At 43.7% G+C, this 19864-nt stretch overlaps 2 protein-coding genes across 2 annotated transcripts in view; both read right to left on the reverse strand.

Annotated features, from left to right (window-relative positions):
• Positions 1 to 706: 706 nt before the first annotated feature.
• On the reverse strand, positions 707 to 9089 carry Exph5 (exophilin 5). Its single transcript, XM_042682855.1, has 2 exons — positions 9023 to 9089; positions 707 to 6017 (listed from the first exon to the last, which is right to left on the reverse strand). Exons 1-2 carry the CDS (start codon positions 9084 to 9086, stop codon positions 775 to 777), a joined length of 5307 nt encoding a protein of 1768 aa, XP_042538789.1. The 5' UTR covers positions 9087 to 9089; the 3' UTR covers positions 707 to 774.
• Positions 9090 to 13326: 4237 nt separating this feature from the next.
• Positions 13327 to 19864, reverse strand: part of LOC122110213 (exophilin-5-like) — a 37847-nt gene continuing 31309 nt past the window's right edge. The window contains exons 4-5 of the mRNA XM_042682708.1: positions 14386 to 14456; positions 13327 to 13445 (exon numbers count right to left, since the gene is read on the reverse strand). Coding sequence (XP_042538642.1) covers positions 13327 to 13445; positions 14386 to 14456 — 190 coding nt within the window. The remainder of the gene's footprint in view (positions 13446 to 14385; positions 14457 to 19864) is intronic.

Here is a 19864-nt window from a genome sequence, read left to right on the forward strand (position 1 = left end):
GGCGCCACTTCCTGCTTTTTCTGCTTATGTTGTGCTGAGGAATCGAACCCAGGGCCTTGTGCATGCAAGGCATGCCACCTTCCCAGCCCCGGAAATGGTATTCTTTACTATGCAAAAAAAATTTTTTTGTCTTTTCTTTTTTGGTACTGGGGATTGTACAAGCACTTTGTCACTGAGCTACATCTCAGCCTAATCTGCATATTTAAACTGGTCCAGCAGACTTGATTTAAAGTTCTACGACCTATTTCTTTGAGCTCAAATGGGTAAGAGTTTGAAGTTTAAAAGAGTGGACAGATTTAAAGAGCTCTTGGTCAAAAGCCAAATATAAGAAGACAATGCATTGTTTTCTCTGATATGGCAAAGCTAGATCTTAAGTACACTGGGACATGATCAATTATACAGGACTCTAAGCATTCACAACACAATGAGACCAAAGGAGGATATTCTTAAGAGAGGAACGCAAAGGCACCATGCCGATATGCTCCTGATCATATAAAATAATATTGATTGAAATAGGAAAAAAATGCAATGCCTCCTGCAGTTATTTTCTTTTTTGGGGTCCGGTCATGGGACCTGAACTCTGGGCCTGGGCGCTGCCCCTCAGCTCTTCAGCTCAAGGCTAGCGCTCTACCACTTGAGCCACAGCGCCACTTCCGGCTTTTTTCTTTTTGCTTATATGGTGCTGAGGAATCGAACCCAGGGCCTCTGGCATGCAAGGCATGCGCTCTACCACTGAGCCACCTTCCCAGCCCTGCAGTTATTTTTTTTAACACCTCACAGTTCTGACTCTTTGTCCTTTTCATCCAGGTAGTATTCATCATCTGTGGTGGTGTCTGTGTCCCAGTCCGACTCCACGGGGTCTTCTTCGTAAATATTGAGTGGCTCAATTGGAAATGATCCATCTTCTGGTGAACTGGAGCTTGAGGGGTCTGTCTGGGATGGGTTGGCAGGATTATTTACACTATGTTTCAGGAAGCCAGGGTTTTTGAGAAAACTTGGTTTCCATAATCTTCCTTGGGTGAGAGACCTCTTTACATTCTCCAAGAAAGCCAACTGTTGTTCCTTCCCAAAAATCCCATAATCAATGGGTCTAGAGATAGATGACGTGGACTTGAGACCTGTTTTTGTCCTGTTGTCGCTGTACAAAGCCCAATTTTCATTTTCATCACAGGAAGGAAATTCAGAGAAAGATTTGAATCTTCGATTGTACCCACTGTGGTCAGAGAAGTCATTCCCTAAGGTCGGTGGACTCAGGGCATTGTCAATAGAGGTGCTTTCAGAAAAATGACGCCCCCTAGCTTTGGGTGGCTGACTTGTGCGTAGGTCACTATGCACATGGATGCTTTTTAAACTCTTAGAACGATAGAGCTGTGGTTCAGGTTCCCATCCTGGAGACACAGGCCTCCTATGTTGCTGCTGATAACTAGCCAGGGAGAGGTTCATCAAAGATTTCTGCACAGTTTCCAGGGAGAAAGGGGGGCTGAGCCTCCTCTGATAATCAGAGAAGTCAGCTTCTCTGAGGCTGGTTGATGTGAGTTTGGCTGTGGATCCTGACTCTTCTTCTGCAAGCTGAGCTACTGGAACATCTTTAGAATTCTCATGCTTTGGTGGGGATTCAGAGACATTTTTAAGCTCACTCTGGGGTTGCTGTGAAATGTCATTAGATTTCTGATGGCAGGAGTGACTAGAAGGTTCTCTGCTGGCTATGCCAGTAACCGGAAGAGGGTTCTCAGAAACCTCCATGTCTGTCCCCTCATCCCTCAGGACGGTTTCTTCCACAGCTTCTGTGGGCTTTACAGCAGCCCTTGGAGACAGTGCAGTGTCTTCTAGTCTGCCAAGAGATAAAAGACCAAAGCCAGATTCACTTCCACTTTGGGGGAAGATAGTAGCTACATGTCTTTTGGGGTTGAGATGGTTACTTGGGAATTTTTGGTTTGCTTTAGACATGGCTGCCAATCTATGTTTAATGGATCTGTCTTCTCCTTTGTCTAGGATATCCAAGTTGGTGTCATTTGCATGATTTCCTTTAGTGAGTGACATTTGATCCCAGTCCAACTTCTGCCTTTCTCCCTCTGCCTTCCTGCTCTCTGTTAGAGTGAGCTCCTGGTTTCCTTGGGGTAATTCTCTAGGTTCAGACTTCCCTGAATCTGGTTCACCTGAGTGAGTCTCCTCAAACTGCAGTGTCTGTGATGCTGAAGTCAGAGCGAAGGTTTGGCTTTCGGCAAGAGTTTTCTCAGTCACTTTTGGATGATCTGTTCCGGCTTCTCCTCCGATTTCCCCAGGATGTGGCTCACTGGAGCTGTCATCCGGGGCTGGGGCCAGGTGAGCTTCCAGAGGCCACCTTGTACTTGGGGTAGATATAATGGCTATGTCTCTACCTTCAGACTCCCCAGAACCTCCTCTGGTTTGGGAACTTTCAACATTATCTTCCGAATGAGCTGGCAGACTAGAGGGTCCACTATTTTCTGCTTGAATGGATTCTTGGGAATTTTCTGGTGTTTCTGCTGCAGTATTTTCGTCCTGTTGTGTTAAAGAGATGGGAAGGGTTTCCCTTTGTAATGTTCTCCCTTTTTGTTTCCTGCTTTGCAAAAAATCACCTAGAAGTGTTTTAACTAAGTCACCTTGCAAGGTCTCTTTGGCCTTAGATTCTCCTTGATGCAGAGAAACAGGAGCCATTTCTTCTAATGTAGGTTCAGAGGGTCCCTTATCTGGCAGTTTGTTGTCAGTCAAACTCTGAGCAGAGCTTTCTGTCATCTTTACATTTGGGGAAGGTGAACTTGACCACTCCTGTGTAGAATCCTTTACCCTCTCTCCTAAAGCACAAGGAGATGCCTCCGTCTCCATCTGCAGGGATTCCATAAGCGAACTCGTGTTTTGTGCATACTGCTGAAGGAGGTTACAGACTTTTTTGCTGGCTTTCCTGGGTAGAGTATAATATATTGAAACCACTTCGAGACATTTTACATTATCTTCATTCCCAGAAACAGAAAACATACTAGTAGTTTTAAATTTATGTAATGTGTTCTTGTTTTCTTTTGGGGCTATGTCTGCACAAAATGGTAAAGGGTTTTCCTCCCCTGTCCCAGTGGCAGCCATCTCCCTATTCTTTTCAGTGCATTCTTGAAAGAGTTCCTTTGGGTGCAGTGTGTGGGTGGAAGAACCATCTCTAATAGATGATTTGCTTTCTAGCGAGGAAAAGAGTCTCCCCCTGGTCTTTGGTGTCACAGAAGCAGTGTCTGTGTCTAAGACTGATTCGTTGTTTGTTTCATCGCTTCCAGTGGAGGCTTGTGGTTTCTCTGAAGGACATGACATAGACCGCCCCACAAGGAATGGAAGTGGTCCCTTCCTCACAGAAGCAGATCTGATGGGTCTCACCTTTGCCATCTTCTCTGTGGCTTCGGATGCCACGGTGATGGAATCAGAAACCACTTTGGAACATTCACTCACTGACTCAGGAAAATCACATCTGCTTGACTCATATTTCTTCACCGGATCTGGCACAGTGTTTTTTATGTGAAAGGGAAGTGGCCCATTCCTAATGGATGTAGCCCTTACCTTACTTTCTGGCTGTCTGCCATTGATGAGGAAACTGGCCGATTTTCTCGGCAAAGTGCAATAAATGGTGTTAAGCTCTGAAGCTTTGGGATTGTTTTGGTTTTCTGTGGGGTGACTGCCTTCACTGGAGGGTACTGAACAACTTGCTGTTTGGCTTAACTTTTCAATACAGGATACACGATGTCTTACCTTTCCATTTCTGAAAGGAGAACGGGAATGGCCTTTGACAAAATCAACCACATCCTCACAGAGAGGCACATGACCATCATTGCTCTTTGGGGTTTCTGAAGGGCTGATTATAGCAAACTGGCTATTCTGCTTTGTGGTAGCATTGTCTGTGTCTTCTCTCTCTTCTAGAGCTGGACCATTGTCTGAAGGGCTTCTGGAGAGCACGGTGGTAGAAGAAATCACACGAGCATCACGAAAAGAATAATTCGATGGTGAGGAATTGGGTGTTATCCCTGATGATAGAGCCAAAGAGTCACATGGCCTATTGGCAGCCATTTTGCTGCAGCTGGTGGAATGAGGTGTGGGAGGATATTGTTTGGCCTCAGTATCCAAAAGAGAAGACTCCTCAGGAGACTGTGTGTTTTGATTATGAGTAGGTTCAGAGCACTGCTGGTTATTCTTACTAGTGCTGGAAATGTCTCCTTTACTTACTGCCAGTTCCTTGTGGCAACTGTGACTTGGGCTGGGGAAAGATAGTGGCATTGTGCTTTGCTGAAGGAAAGGAAGGAAAGCCGCTGAGTCAAGTTTCTTGATCCCTTTAAGTTCATTGGATGTATCTCTTTGTGATATCCAAATTGGGGAGGCATTTTTCCTGGAAAAGGCTCTGGGTGACTTTCGTGAACTTCCTTTGCTAGGTGAATTTAAACCAAATCTGTCATTTTTGACTGGATCCTGGGAGAGAGGATTTTGAAAATCAGTTAAGGGGTTTGAGATCACTGTCTGTGAAATAGACGGGGGAATCTCTGTCATATTGGTCTGGTCTGTCTGGTTTAGTTGTTTGTCTTCGGAAAGAGATTCATTCATGCCTTTCTCATTCATTTCTGTGACCAAGATATTGGGCTGGGTTTCAGCCAGAGGCAGGGAATCAAGTGAAGTGCTGTTGGTCCCAGTAGCTTCTGTATGGGATCTTCCTGGAAGGGAGTCTGGCTTATTAGGAATGACATTTTGTAGAGTGACAGTGAAATTCGGAAAGGTGGGACTCTGAGAATTCCTTTTGTCATCAGGAACCTGGGGGAAGGAAGTTCTGAATGAAGGTGCTAGATTCTGGTCAATTCTAAATGAATAGGGTTCTTTGTTTCTCTGCATGTGTTCAGGGCAACTGCCCTTTTGATATTCCAACCCACTAGTTGTCATGGGATGACTCAAATCAGACATGGAGCCAAAAGTTGGTATGCCAAAATAAGGAGTGGATTGGTTCTCACTTGTGTGTGATAGCTCCATGTTCTCCAGTGGTGGCATCTGAAAATCAGACTGCCAGGGATATGGGTTTTCTTGGCTCCTGAAAACTGGAGAAAATGGCCTCCAGTGTTGAGGAGGGACACTGTGGCCATGAACATTTGCTTCAGAGGGAAACATTTCAAAGTCTCTGTTGGAAAAATTGAATGGCTTCCTACCCTGATGAAAGTCAGGCCAACAGGAATAATGTTCTTCCTGTTGGCCCCAAAAAGAACTTTGTCCAAATCTGTGCTCTCTACTTTGTTTAAAAGCATTGCTAAAGAATGACCTAGCAAAGGGGTTGTCCTGATGGTAAAATGGCATGTTCTCTGAGTTCTCAAATATGTCAGGATGCATGGGAGTATCCAGGGGATCATTTAAACGTGCATTTTGATAAGCATTCTGTGAATGGAACCATTCGTGTCTCCTATTTTCCTGAAGACAGTGAGGATACATACACTGTTCAGCAGGGTCAATTTCCATGGGTGACGGTGCGCTATAGAACTCTTCTTGGTTCTGTCTGTCTCTCAAAAAATCTGATCTATTCCATATGATAGATGATAATGGAGTCCTCTTTGGGCTCTGCTGGTGGCTTGCAGGTACAAATCGATTCCTGTTCTCAGTTGTGGTTGGAAAATGTAAGCTTCTTGCAGTGAAATGCCCCGTGGCTGGTGAGGCTGATCGTTGTCTGCTATCAAAACACAGAGAAGTGCTCCCAAATGTATTCTTTTGCACACTGTCTTCTAAGCCTCTGCTGGGTTCCTTTGTCCTATACATATTATAAATTGTCTTTGTCCTAGGGGAAAAGGTTTTAAAACCTTCTCTAGGAGTTCCTGGTCTCAAGATGTCATAGATGGACATATTAGAAGTTTCATGACGATTTTGGGGTCTTCTTGTGATAGCTCTAGGTCTGTTCCTGCTGGAGTAAGAATGGCTGGACTGCGTGCTTGATGCATAGCTGGCATTCGCTGAGCTTGTAGATTGCTCCTGAGCCAGTTTGCTATCCAAGTCATCTAAAACTAAAGGAGAATATGAATTAATTCTTTTTTATAGTTTAATCATAATTTGAGTTGTTGAACTCTCTCAAGAAGCTGGGTGCTGGTGGCTCACACCTGTAATCCTAGCTACTCAGGAGGTTGAGATAAGAGGATCGCAGTTGGAAGCCAGCCCAGGCAGGAAAGTCTGCAAGACTCTTATCTCCAATTAACTATCCACCAGAAAACCAGAAATGGCACTTTGGCTCAAAGTAGTAGAGTGCTAGCCTTGAGCAAAAGAGCTCAGGGACAGTGCCCACACCCTCTCAAGAAACTTTTTATCATTCTATCATAAATGTGATGACATTCATTTTGATTTTTTTGAGTTTGGCTTTACAAGACAGTAGTGCAAGTTTCTTTTCTATGCTTTTCCTTAAAAATTAAACCTTCCATAATGCCTCTAAAGGTAAACCTTAAAATAAAACTTCTATAAAACTTATTAAGCTACTTTTTTTCTAACAACACAATTTTTTTTTTTTTTGTCGGTCATGGGGCCTGAACTCTGGGCCTGGGCATCGTCCCTCAGCTCTTCAGCTCAAGGCGAGTGCTCTACCACTTGAGCCACAGCACCACTTTGGCTTTTTCTGCTTATGTGGTGCTGAGGAATCAAACCCAGGGCCTCATGCATACAAGGCAAGCACTCTACCACTGAGCCAACCTCCCAGCCCAAACAACAACAAATTTTAAGTATGATTCTTGTTAGTGTGCCTGAGATATACTGACACCTACTAGTAACAAAAGAGATGAATAATGTGCATTTCAGTAAGAGAGCCACTATTGGGTAACTAGACAAATGGAATATTAAGGTAGGTCCTTCTGTCCTGTTCGTTCATGTTATAAGGTTGCTATTTAACCTGGACCTACCTCAGAAAATTGAAACCAATATGTGATTCTCAGCTGTAGCCTTAAGAAAACAGCAGTACAGCTAAAATTCTAGTATTACCACCTAGGATATAAGCACACTCAGTTGGGTGAGGTTTTGCTTTTTTTTTTTTTTTTCATTGTCAGTTGTGGGGCTTGAACTCAGGGCCTGGGTGTCGTCTCTGAGCTCTTTTGCTCAAGGCTAGTGCTCTTCCATTTGGAGCTACAGCTCCACTTCCAGTTTACTGGTAGTTAATTAGTAATAAGAGTCTCACAGAGACTCTGGGCTGGTTTTGAACTGCGATTCTCAATCTCAGCCTCCTGAGGAGCTAGGATTACAGGCATCAACCACCAGCCTCGTCATCTTCCTCCCCCTCCCCCTCCCCCTCCTCCTCCTCCTCCTCCTCCTTTTTTTTGTCTGTCGTGGGGCCTGAACTCTGGGCCTGGGCATTGTCCCTCAGCTCTTCAGCTCAAGGTGAGCCCTCTACCACTTGAGCCACAGCACCAATTCCAGCTTTTTCTGCTTATGTGGTGCAGAGGAATCGAACCCAGGGCCTCATGCATGCAAGGCAAGCGCTCTACCACTGAGCCACCTTCCCAGCTCCTCCTCCTCCTTTTCCTCCTTCTCCTCCTTCCCCTCCTCCTCCTCCATACAGGGGAGTTACAGTTACATAAGTCAGGTAATGAGCACTTTTCTTTTTGAACAGTGTCACCCTTTCCTTCGCTTTCTCCCAGTGTTTCCCTCCCACCCACCCCAACAAGTTGTATATTTCATTTTCAACCTAGTGTCTAGTGAGTATCACCACTGCATTTGTTCACCCTTTGTCCCCCAGTTTCTGTGCCTTTTGAGTAGATTTTCCTCTGTCTGTATTCCAGGGACCATTTTACAGAGGGTGCCCTGAGACCTAGTGTCTAATCAAGGTTCTCTCACCAATGACCGTGCTAGCCAGACACCAAAAAAAATGGAAGGGATTTCATTACCTTTGCAAATTGGATTTAGTTCTCCAAGCTGTATTTGTTACTTTTTGGTTGATTTTCTTGACCAGTGGTCAGGCTTAGTTTGACCTTGAATAACCGATGTAAGGGGAACTATGGTTGTAGAATAATGACATATGTGTGTATATGATACTTTAGAATATGGTTCTTTTTTTTTTTTTTTTTTTGGTCAGTCCTGGGGCTTGAACTCAGGGCCTGGGCCCTATCCCTAAGCTTCTTTTTTTTTTTGGGTCCGGTCGTGGGGCCTGAACTTTGGGCCTGGGCGCTGTCCCTCAGCTCTTCAGCTCAAGGCTAGCACTCTACCACTTGAGTCACAGCGCCACTTCCAGCTTTTTTTTTTTTTCTTTTTGCTTATGTGGTGCTGAGGAATCGAACCCAGGGCCTCATGCATTGCAAGGCAAGCGCTCTACCACTGAGCCACCTTCCCAGCCCTCCCTAAGCTTCTTTTGCTCAAGGCTAGAACTCTATCACTTGAGCCACAGCCTCACTTCTGACTTTTTCTGTTTATGTGGTACTGTGGTACTGAAGAATCAAATCCAGGGCTTCATGCAAGCTAGGTAAGCACTTTACCAATAAGCCACATTGCCAGCCCTCTGGTTCAGTTTTTATCAATATCTACTCAACAAAGTTAATAGTTTGATGAGTAGTAGATTTCCCATTACAGTGCCTTTCCTGATCAGGAGCAATAAAGGTCTAGGGAGAACAGCAAACTATCTAGATGTATTTCCTTTTTGCCTGAGGTTAATATTAAACATTATTATCAGCTCATACATTTACTAGCCCTTGATCTGAGAATATTTGATTGGGTTATATTTAACCATTAGGTTTTTCAATGTTTGTGTCAATAGCACATGTCAAGATGAGGAAATTTCAGATAACTTCAAACATGAGTACAGAGTTTGAGCTGGGTATGGTGGTATACACCTGTAATCCCAGCACTCCACAGGTTGAAGGTGGTTTGAGAGCAGCTTGAGGTACACAGGCTAGCCTGTGTTACAGGGTGAGGCCCTCACTTCACCTCCAAAAACAAAAATAAAACAACAACAGTGCACATATTTTAATAGAAGTGAGGCTGTATTATTTGCTTCCCTTTTTGACCTTGAGTTGCAAAGGTGATTGATATGGAGACTTACCTTGGAAAAACTCGTTCTCCAGCCTTGAGGCCTCCCAGGGAGGAGGCCTGCTCTCCTCCCTCATGGTTGATGGCTTGGGCACGAACACACTGTTAACTGCCTGATTTTCCAGATGCGAACTGGGTATTTTTTCCTGTTGATTTTAATGCAAACAAAAGGAAATTGTTAATACACACACACACACAATATCATTTCTAGACCCTCTTCAGCCAAAATACTCATTTAAAAAAAGTCAAAAGCTTAACTGTCCAGGTTCAGGGACAACAAACAATTTTCCCAACATGTATTTTTCAACTTAATGTTTTCTTGGTTTTGCCACTCGCAGACTGATCATGAATTTTGAATTCTTTTGTATTATATACAAGTACACTAATGCTCTTCATTTCATGTGCTTCAGGTAAGATCCTGAACCTCTAGCTGCCTACAGACTTGCAACCGAATTATCAAAAGTTTGTAGGAGGGATGGTCCCTGATAATTCTGAAAGAAACTCACCTTGAAGATGGGGGTATTGTCTCCAAGGCCCCAATGGCTGAGTTTTCAGATTTCTAAACACTGTAGATTCTATCAAGAGCATGTTTTATAGGCTGGAGAGGTGGCTCAAGTGTTATAGTGCCTGCACAGCAAGCACAAGGTCCTGAGTTCAAACCCCAATGCTGCTACTTCCCTCTCCCACATCTCTGAAATGTTCCCAGAAGTTACCTGAATATTACTCGGATCTTAACATTTGTGAATTTGGTGAATTTAGGGGAAAAATTGTATTTCTATGCAGAATTTATCTAGAATCGTGAGCCTTTCAGATAGCCATGAGTTGATTTAGTAGTTTTTTTGGTCAGTCGTGAGGCCTAAACTCTGGGCCTGGGCACTGTCCCTGAGTTCTTCAGCTCAAGGCTAGCGCTCTATCACTTGAGCCACAGCACCACTTCTGGCTTTTTCTGCTTATGTGGTACTGAGGAATAGAACCCAAGGCCTCATGCATGTAAGGCAAGCACCCTACCACTGAGCCACCTTCCCAGCCCCAATTTAGTAGTTTTTTACAAAAGACCTTAAAAACATGACCTTACTTTGTTTAAACTACTACTATTAGTTTTAAAGGATTTGGGAGACCAACAAAGAGTTGCTTTCCCTTTGTTTTTTTGTTTTTGTTTTTTTTTTTGTTTTGTTTTAACTAACAATGTTTATGTTTTCACCAAACCCAGTCACTGCCCTACTTTTAAGCTTGATTTGTTTCCACAAACTTGGGAGAATTACCTCCACCCACACTATTACTTTCTTGTGCCAAAAACTCCATTTACATTTCCTCTGTCAAACTGGCTCTGTCACTTATGATTGACTCCATTTCTGCTCAGCCTTATCCTGCCACGCACCTTTCTTCTGTCTTCTGTCTCTGATGCCTGTCCCTGTATCTGTCTATCTCTGTCTGAACTCAGGACCTGGGCACTGTCCTTGGACTGTTTTGCTCAAAGCTAGCACTCTACTACTTTCAGCCACAGTGCCACTTCTAGGGTTCTGTCTCTCTAGAGACCTGTATATCTTCATATATATTTATATATGTCCAGAGAGATATTATATATGTAATATATAATGTATATACTATATCTTCCCTCTTCCACTCTCTTCTGGCTTAAAATCAGAGCCTGAGCACTATCCCTTAGTTTTTTTTTGCTCAAAGCTGATGCTCTACCACTTGAGCCATACCTGCACTTATGGTTTTTGGGTGTGTAATAAAAGATAAGAGTCTCATGGACTTTCCTGCTCAGGCTGATTTCAACTTGGGATCCTCAGATCTGAGCCTCCTCAGTAGCTAGCTAGCTAGCTACTAATGGCCGATTTACATGTCTCTAGATTTTATCTACTATGCCATGTTCTAAATGGTTTATGTTTTTCTATTTTTATACCTGTGCCCTCCTAGCACAAGTTTCAGGCTTGCCCCTCTCTGATATAGGAAACCAAAGATTCAAAGACAAGTGAATCAGAACCCTGGAAGAGAACCAACCTCTAAAGTGACCGAGAAAGAATAATATTCTCCTTTATATCCAGAATACCTGGCAAGTATGTTAGACATGGATTAATACGAGATCTAAGATACTCTACCCACAACAACATTCCCTTGTAGACTTCTCTGGGTCATTTTTATCTATTTGTTTGCTGTCACCTTTCTCATAGTTTAATTATTTATTTATTCAGGTTTTGTTTTTGTATGTATGTGCAGTCTTAGGGCTTGAACTCAGGAACTGGGCTTGAACTCAGGGGCTGGGCACTGTTCCTGAGCTTTTTTCCTCAGAACTAGCACTCTATCACTTGATCCTCAGTTCTACTTCTGGCTTTTGGGTGGTTAATTGGAAATAAAAGGCTCACAAGCTTTCCTGCCAAGGCTGGCTTTGAATCAAGATCCTCAGATCTCAGCCTCCTGAGTAGCTAGGATTACATGTGTGAACCACCAGTGCCCAGCCATTTATTCAGTTTTTAATAGTATAAAGTATGTCCTCTCTCACACAATCCTTATAAACCCTAATTTTGTGGTTTTGAGAGGGATAATCATTCCCATATTTCAGAGGAGAAAACAGTTTTTCAGGAAATAACTGACTTCTCTCATATGAATATTCATTACATGAGTATGTGGTGCAAAGGGCTATTTACACTCATCAGATCTGATCCCTAGTCCTGTTCTTTGTACTATGTTGGGTTTTACTGTTATTTTATTAAGACATGTCTTCAGTTAGAAGGTAACCTTTCTGAAAAGAGGAATCTTGCCTTAAATATTCCACACTCTCCACTACAGGGTTGATGTAATACTTTGTACAGTTATGAATGGATTTGTGTTACATACACAAACCAAAGGAAATCAAAGATTCAACAAGGTGGGCACTGATGGTTCATGCTTATAATTCTAGCTACTTAGGAAGTTGAAATCTTGAGATTTCAGTTCAAAGCCAGCTTAGGCATGAAAGTCCATGAGACGCTTATCCCAAATTTATCACCAAAAAGCCAGAAATAGAGCTGTGGCTTAAGTGGTGAAACATTAGCACTGAGCAAAAAAGCTAAAAAACAGGGTCTAGATGCTGAGTTTAAGCCCCAGTATTGGTGCATGTATACATACACAGACACACAGATACACACACACAGAAACACACACACACACATATTACAGCAGAAACTGAGACACTGAAAATTTCAACCTAAGTTCTAACTATTTGAAATCCTACCTCTGCCCATTAGTAGCTTGATGACTTAACATCTCTATAGTTTCGTTTTTTTTTTTCCTGTGGATTCAGAGCTGTATAAAACCCAGAATGGAGTCTAATACCTAGTGAGTCCTTACTGTTAGCAGTGACTATTCTTTGGTGATAGAATGTCCTGAAGGCCCCCGCTGGAGTGGACTGACAACTCAGCAAGTCAGAAAGAAGTCCTGTGGCCAGGATCAAAATGTCTGTTTTCAGGATCTCAATTTCATTCTCTGACTGAGTAAAATGAGGCCCCCCCCCCTTTTTTTTTTTACACAACTTCAGTTCACCCTCCTGATATTGTTGGCAATGCTGACATAATTAAACAAACAAACCTTCTGTCTGTCAGAGAGTCACCTTAAGCACATTTGGAGGACTTCCTAGGGCAGCCAAACCTGCAGAACAGCTGTTGGAGCTGAAACCTAAGCTCATTGATAGCATCCAACGCTTTTGTAAAGTCAACGAAACAATGCTTCCAGGTGCTTGGGAATGTATTCTGTGTCTGGTTTACTGCAGAGGTCTCATCTGCTTCCATAAAACCCTGTCTTCAGTTACTGAGTGTCAGCTGGTGCCAGGCAGTAAGGAGACACAGGGGAGTGTGACCCCAGAGGTGTGTTCTCAGGGGTACCAGCCTGATAAGGTGTAAGTGTCTCAGATTGTAAGTTCTCACTCTAGTTTTGAAGGGATTCCTCTCCTGAAAGGAGAGAATTCTTTAACTGGAGAGCATTTGTTCCTCAGGGAGTACTTAACAAAATCTGCAGACATCTTTGTCATCACTGGGTGGAGAACTTCCAACATCTAGTAGAGTGGAGGCTGGGATGGTTGCCAAATAACTCAATGCCACATAATTCAGCCCTCCTCCCACCCCCCACAGAGATCGCTCAGCCCCCCCCAAATGTGCTTTGTACTGAGTTTGAGAGAAACCCTGAACTTGATGATCCGCAGGCTTCCGACTAGCTCCAAAAATTCAATGCTTCTGAAATCTCTTGCTTGTACAAATATTTCACTGGCAACTTCCTTCTCTTCTGAGAAGGTCATCGAATAATGTAATCCAGCTCTCAAGAAAAAAATACAGACATTCCTTACTGTGCCATTTCGACCAGGCTGCCAAGTTCATGCCCTTGGATCTTGGCTAGAGTCTCTGTGGCACCAACAGACCCCTTCCAGCCGTCTTTGGGCTGAGGGACTAGGACTTTGGGGACTGAAAAATGGAAATTGACAAAGCAATCTTACAGGCAGCTCCACCATCTTCTCTATCCTACTTTGTGTGTGTGGGGAGGGGGTCACCTGGAATTTGAACTCAGAGCTTTGTACTTTTACTTAGTTTTTTTTTTTTTTTGTTCAGGGCCAGTGCTCTACCCCTTGAGCCACACCTCCACTTCCATCTTTTTGGTGGTTAACTGGAGATAAGAGTCATGCAAACTATACTGCCTAGTCTGCTTTGAACTGTGTTTTTCAGATTTCAGCTTCTTGAGTAACTAGGATTATAGGAGTAAGCCACTGATGGCACGGCTTCCCGCTTTCCTCTCTGAATAGAAATGATGATCATACTCAGAGAGGGCTCTGCTGAGACCCACATCACCTTGTAAAACTGACTGACTCTGGCCTGTTCCATTACCCAATAATTTAGGGATTTGGAGGAGTGGCACCTGGGAAAACATCACAGATGTCACCCATAGGGTAAATGGAAGTCGGGTGGCCTCACTTCTTCCTGGCAGTCTCCTGTCTCAGTCTTTCAGGATCAGAGCCAACTGGAAAGCAACCCCAGCTGGAAAGCTTGAAGTTCTCCAGAAGAAATCTAAGCCTTCAAAGTACAATTAAAGCTAATCCAAGGGGAAATCTTATTTGTCCAACCTGGGATTGCATACATTCTGAATTTGTTTTCTTTTCTTTTTTGTTGGTCCTGGGGCTTGAACTCAGGGCCCAGGGGTTGTTCCTGAGTTTCTTTTGCTAAAGGCTAGTGCTCTACTACTTTGAGTACTGTGTCTAGTTTTCTAGTGGTTAATTGGAGAAAAGAGTCTCACAGGCTTTCTTGCATAGACTGGCTTTGAACCGCAACCCTCAGATCTCAGCCTCCTGACTAGCTAGGATTCTAGGCATAAGCCACCAGCCCCCAGCTCATTTGAATTTCTGAATCTAACCTTTGGCTTTCTGCCTACTTACCTCTGTTGTTCCCCTCACAGACACCGGAGATCGTCCACCACCGCCATATCTGTTGGAAGAAATAGAAATAATTCCATTGAAGAATATAACTTTTACCAGAAGGAAGGATCAATAGCACATTTATCATTTGCATGCTGGTATTTTGGGAAGGTATATTTCTGATGTGTTGTGGAAAGATACTTCTGGGTGTCTTTGTATTGTTGGACCAAATTTCAGAAACGCCTATGGTGCTTTGGAACCAATGTTTCCATCTTTGCCACTCAGGTAGCCAAAGCGGGGTGTGGGGGGGGCGATTTATAGTGAATTTATGTTGGAGCAGAGTATACAAACACAGTAAGAGCATGCAGACATCTGTCCAAGGTCTGCTAGATGGCAAGTCCTGTGCTCAGCTTCTAGCTGTGTGGTGACTCATTTAGCTACTTCACTCCCTTTCGGTGGACATTATGACTGCTCCTATGTTACAGACTAGAAGATGGAGGTAGAGCCCATGGTGCAAGGAACATAGTTAGTGGCTGGGCTATGAATCAGGCACAGGCTGTCTAGAACTTTCCTTAAGTATAAATGGTAACACTGACTTCTTATTGCAAATGGAGACATTTTCTGTTTCTGTTCATTTCTATTTTAACAAGCAACTAAGTTCAAACCAGACTTCATCTGTAGGAGAATTATTTAAAAAGTGAACTATAAAAATTGCTTTGGAACCCAGCACTGGTGGCTCATGCCTGTAATCTTAGCTACTCAGGAGGCTGAGATCTAAGGATCACGGTTCAAAGCCAGCCCTGGGCAGGAAAGTCCATGAGACTTTTGTTTCCAATTAACCACCAGAAAACGAATGGCGCTGTAACTCAAATGGTATAGTGCTTGCCTTGAGCTGAATAGCTCAGGGACAATGCCCAGGCCCAGAATTCAAGCAGAAAGGGCCTGGTGCTGGTGGCTCACGCCTTTAATCCTAGCTACTCAGGAGGCTGAGATCTGAGGATATGGTTCAAAGTAGCCTGGGCAGGAAAGCCCGTGAAACTTTTATCTCCAGTTAATAGCTGCAAGTGGAGCTGTGACTCCAATGGTAGAGCTCTAGCTTGAGTGAAAAAAAAGCTCAGGAATAGCATCCAGGCCCTGGACTAACAGCAAAAATCAAAGCAAACAAACAAAATTGCTTTAGAACAGTGACAAGTGATCAGGCCCACCTTCGCCCAAATTCCTAACTGCTCCATGGTTCATGAAAATTGAGCATAAAACCACAGAGACCAAATGCTTTTATCTTTTAAAGATATTCATATGGACTGTTTTATAATTTAGCCCAGATTGAAACCAAGTTAATATCAAGAATTGTTTTTCTGTATTGCTCAGAAATACTAGCTCTGTTAATAGTATCAGATTGGATATTCCTTATCTAAAATGCTTGAAACTGGAAATGTTTTCTGTTTTAGTAAGTATGCTTTTTATTTTTTTAATCTTAGAATACATGCAAATCCCTAATGATATATCCTGGGGATAGAACCCAAATTTATATGTCTAATTTGTAGACCCAAGTCTAGATATGAAATGTATTTATTCTGTACAAATGTCTTAGGCATATGAGGTAATGTTGTTCAGAATTTTTAGTGTTGCCGGCATTTGGCCTATAAACCATCATTTGAGGTCAGGTATGGAATTTTCCACTCTTGGCATTATGTGTAGCTCCAAAGGTTCTGGATTTTGATCTTTGGATGAGGGATGCTTGTAATTTTAGTCTTCCTTCCCACATACATTGATTTTTTTTGTTTGTGTGCTGCGACATGCTGTGTGCTATTTTGAGTTCTTTGGATGAAGCAAATATGGCTGAGATCAGGATGCGGTTTTGGTGGGGTTTTTTTGAGATCTGTTTACCAATAGGAAAGATTAGAAGCATAATGAGAAAATGCAAGCTCAGACTTGCTAAGGACTACAAGGCGATGCACATCAAACAGACTGACAGGCACAGAGCCAGCACCTGGGGATACACAGGAAAAGTAGTAGGGAGAAGGTGGCAAAAGAACAGGGGGCTAAGGACTCAGGGATGTCAGCGGAGGGTGAGATCTGGCAAAATCTCTCTGTCTGCCTGGAGTCAAAAGTACACACCAGATTGTGCGGGATCTTTCCAGATCCCTGGTGGGTGGCAGCCCAGAGAACACATCCCACATTCCTAGTCTCACCAGCTCACCCTTTCTTGATTTGGAGTTATGTCTCAGGTTTCTGAGAATGGGCGGAAGATCCTCATCTTCTAAAGGACCAAAAGATGCCTAGATTGCATCCATCAAGTGCACAAATGATCAGTGAGTGTCAGGGGCATGCTCATCTGAGCATGCGCATGGTTTGAGCGTGTGCTTTGTTGCATGAACCATAACAGACTTCATTGAGAAGGGATGTTTCCATTTCCCTGGGAGGATCCGTCTCTGTATCCATAAACGAATCATGTTTCTAATGAGAAGAGCTCCCACCTATCATGTGAACAAGAGCATCAGTGAGGACCTGAAGTCTGGGGTAGGCCCTGAAGACTGGCTGGTACCAAGGGATAGAAAGATATTTCTGTCTTCTGCATTCTCTCCCAAGTCCTACTGATGCTCTGTCCTGTCCATCTCTCACCAGTATCCCATTTCTCCATCTTCTCTTTATCCTTCGTACCTCCAGCAGAGAGATCTATGTAAAATGTAAAGGAGAGTTGAGAACAGGTGGCTCATACCTGTAACTCTTAGCTACTCAGGAGGCTGAGATCTAAGGACTATGGTTCAAAGCCAGCCTGGGCAGAAAAATCTGTGAGACTTAGCTCCAATTAACCGCCAAAAAGCTGGAAGTGGAACTGTGTCTCAAGTGGTAGAATGCTCTTTTTTGAACCTACCACTTTTATTTGATAAATAGCTGCTCAACTACTTGAATCATACCTGCAACCACCTCTCCCCCCCTTTTCTTTTGCTTATTTTTTCAGATAGGTTTTTATGATTTTCGTCTGAGGTCATCTGCAGACCCCGATCCTTCTACTTAGGCCTCCCAAGTAGCTAAGATTATAGGTGTGAACCACTAAACCCGGCTTGTTTTGTAAAGGTGAGGAGCTCTCACTAACTTTTTTTTTGGCCAGGGCAACCCTCAAATCACAATCCTCTGATCTTCACCTCTCCAGCAGCAGCGTATCCAAAATATTAACATAGCACAAGACTTTTTGCTGGTGAACACCTTCAGAAACCCTTTATCTCTTCACTCTCTCCTTCTTTTAGGAGCTCGTACTCTGCACCTGTCAAATTAATTCTCCCTCAATCATTCTCTCTTGTTTTCATACATTTGCAGGTACCATTCAGGAATTCTCATATACTACAGCAGGGCAGAGATAAGAATGGGAATGTGGCTTAGTGGTAGAGTGCTTGCCTAGCATGCATGAAGCCCTAGGTTCCATTCCTCTGTACCACATAAACAGAGAAGACTGGAAATGGCACTATGGCTCCAGTGGTAGAGTGCTAGCCTTGAGCAAAAGAAGCTCAAAGGGACTCCATGTTCCACTCTTTTCTAGCCAGTCAACAAGTCCTGTTCACTCAAACTCAGAAATGCTTCTTAAATTCATCTTTATCTCCAGTCACTCTACCTTTACCCTAGTGGTGGCATTAAAAAAAAAAGCTCTTGCTTTTTCCCCTTCATATTTTATTTGGCAGCACTGGGGTTTGAACTTGGGTAAGGTTTGTGTTTACTCAGCAGGTACTCTATTGCTTGAGCCATGTCCCCAGACAACCTTGCTTTGGTTATTTTTTTTTTTGTGGGGTGGGGGGTCTGGTCGTGGGGCCTGAACTCTAGGCCTGGGCGCTGTCCCTCAGCTCTTCTGCTCAAGGCTAGCACTCTACCACTTGAGCCACAGTGCCACTTCCGGCTTTTTTCTTTTTGCTTATGTGGTGCTGAGGAATCGAACCCAGGGCCTCATGCATGCAAGGCAAGCACTCTACCACTGAGCCACCTTCCCAGCCTGCTTTGGTTATTTTTGAGAGAGTGTCTTGCTTTTTGCTTGGGCCAGCCTGGACTGTGATCCTCCTGTATATGCTTTCTGTATTGCTACAATGATAGGCCTGGACCAGTGTGTCTAGTTATTGGTTGATGTGGGGGGGTCTCACGAAGTTTTTGCTTGACCTCTGTCCTAAGTAGCTAGTGTTACAGGTGTGAGTCACCTCACAGCTCTTTGCCTGGACCAGGATTTCCTAACTGAAGAATCATATAAATGTCATTTTCTCCAAGAGCTGTGTCAGGACTTCGTTTAAGATCATGTCCCTTATGTGTGTGTTCCAGAATATGTTCCACTTGGCATCACTCTGGTGCATGACTCTACATTTTGTGTGGTCCTCACACCAGGAGAGTCTGGAAAGGCAGGGACAGCGTGTCCTTGTTCTGTTTGTGGCATTCTGCTGCAGTTTTCGTTGAATGAATGAATGAATGCTCATTCTTTTCCCCGCTGCATCTGTTCTTCTTGCTGTTCTTCTTCGTCCACCTAGTTTTGGGGCAGAGAAGAAGACAGTTCATCTGCCTTCTTCTCCCTTCCCTCACTGCTGTCACTTCAGCCTCATGATTCTGTGTTGACTTTAAATCTTGCACAGATCTACTCATTCTGGCCTTTCCCATCTCAGTGGAGTCTTGCCTGGTTACTCGGACACTAATTATGTCCCTTCAAACCTATTATTGGTGCTACAGCTGGGACTGTGCGTCTCAACCTCAGCATGACTAGCATTGCTGTTTTCTCTTCTGTGCCTCACAGGCCTGGTGACACCTTGTGACATAGATTAGAGTGACAACTGTGATGTGAGAAGGAATGTGTGCTGCTTGCCACCCTGTCCCTATAAGAAACTTTTCTTCCCTTCAGATGCAAGGAGTTTTGGTGAAGCCACCCAGCTGCTCCTCAGACATGCCCAGATTTGCCTCATCCATAGGGTGTGTACAGCTAGGCCATCCAGCTGTACTTCTCTTATGTAAGCAAAAAGGTCGGATGGGATTTTGGAACATTAATAGGTAGATTATATTTTTTCTTGGCTTTTTCCTCCCTCCCTCCCTCCCTTCCTCTCTCCCTTCCTTCCTTCCTTCCTTCCTTTCCTCTCTCTCCCCCTTCTCCCCTTCCCTCCCTCCTTTCTTCCCTCTTCTCTCTCCTGACCTCCACCAAAGAATCTAAGTTTGAAAACACAGAAATCTCAGACATTTAGGCCAAGGGAGAAGTCAGAATTGGGCCCTGGTTCCTTTTGTGAGCCCTGGAGTGGTGCCCATTGGTGAGCAGCAATACTATGGAGGCAGGGAGGAAGAGGAGCTAGGAGGAGGGCCAGGGGATTGTTCTGAATTTTGTCCTAGGCAGCCATGGCTCCTGGGTGATCTGGCTGTCACTATTAGAATCTCATCAGCAATTGTACAATAATGGCAGATTAGAAGAAAGGTATAAAGTATTTAATTGTTTTCACTCTTTAGGATATTTCAATGCTCACTCCA

Source organism: Dipodomys spectabilis, unplaced genomic scaffold, assembly GCF_019054845.1.
Source record: "Dipodomys spectabilis isolate Male_0828 unplaced genomic scaffold, ASM1905484v1 ptg000076l, whole genome shotgun sequence".
NCBI lineage: Eukaryota > Metazoa > Chordata > Mammalia > Rodentia > Heteromyidae > Dipodomys > Dipodomys spectabilis.

Coding starts and splice junctions, on each gene's coding strand:
- Exph5 (XM_042682855.1), bottom strand. CDS start 9,086: ATGAGGGAGGAGAGCAGGCCTCCTCCCTGGGAGGCCTCAAGGCTGGAG. Junction 6,018..9,022: donor GGAGAACGAGTTTTTCCAAG/GTAAGTCTCCAT, acceptor ATTCTCCTTTAG/TTTTAGATGACTTGGATAGC.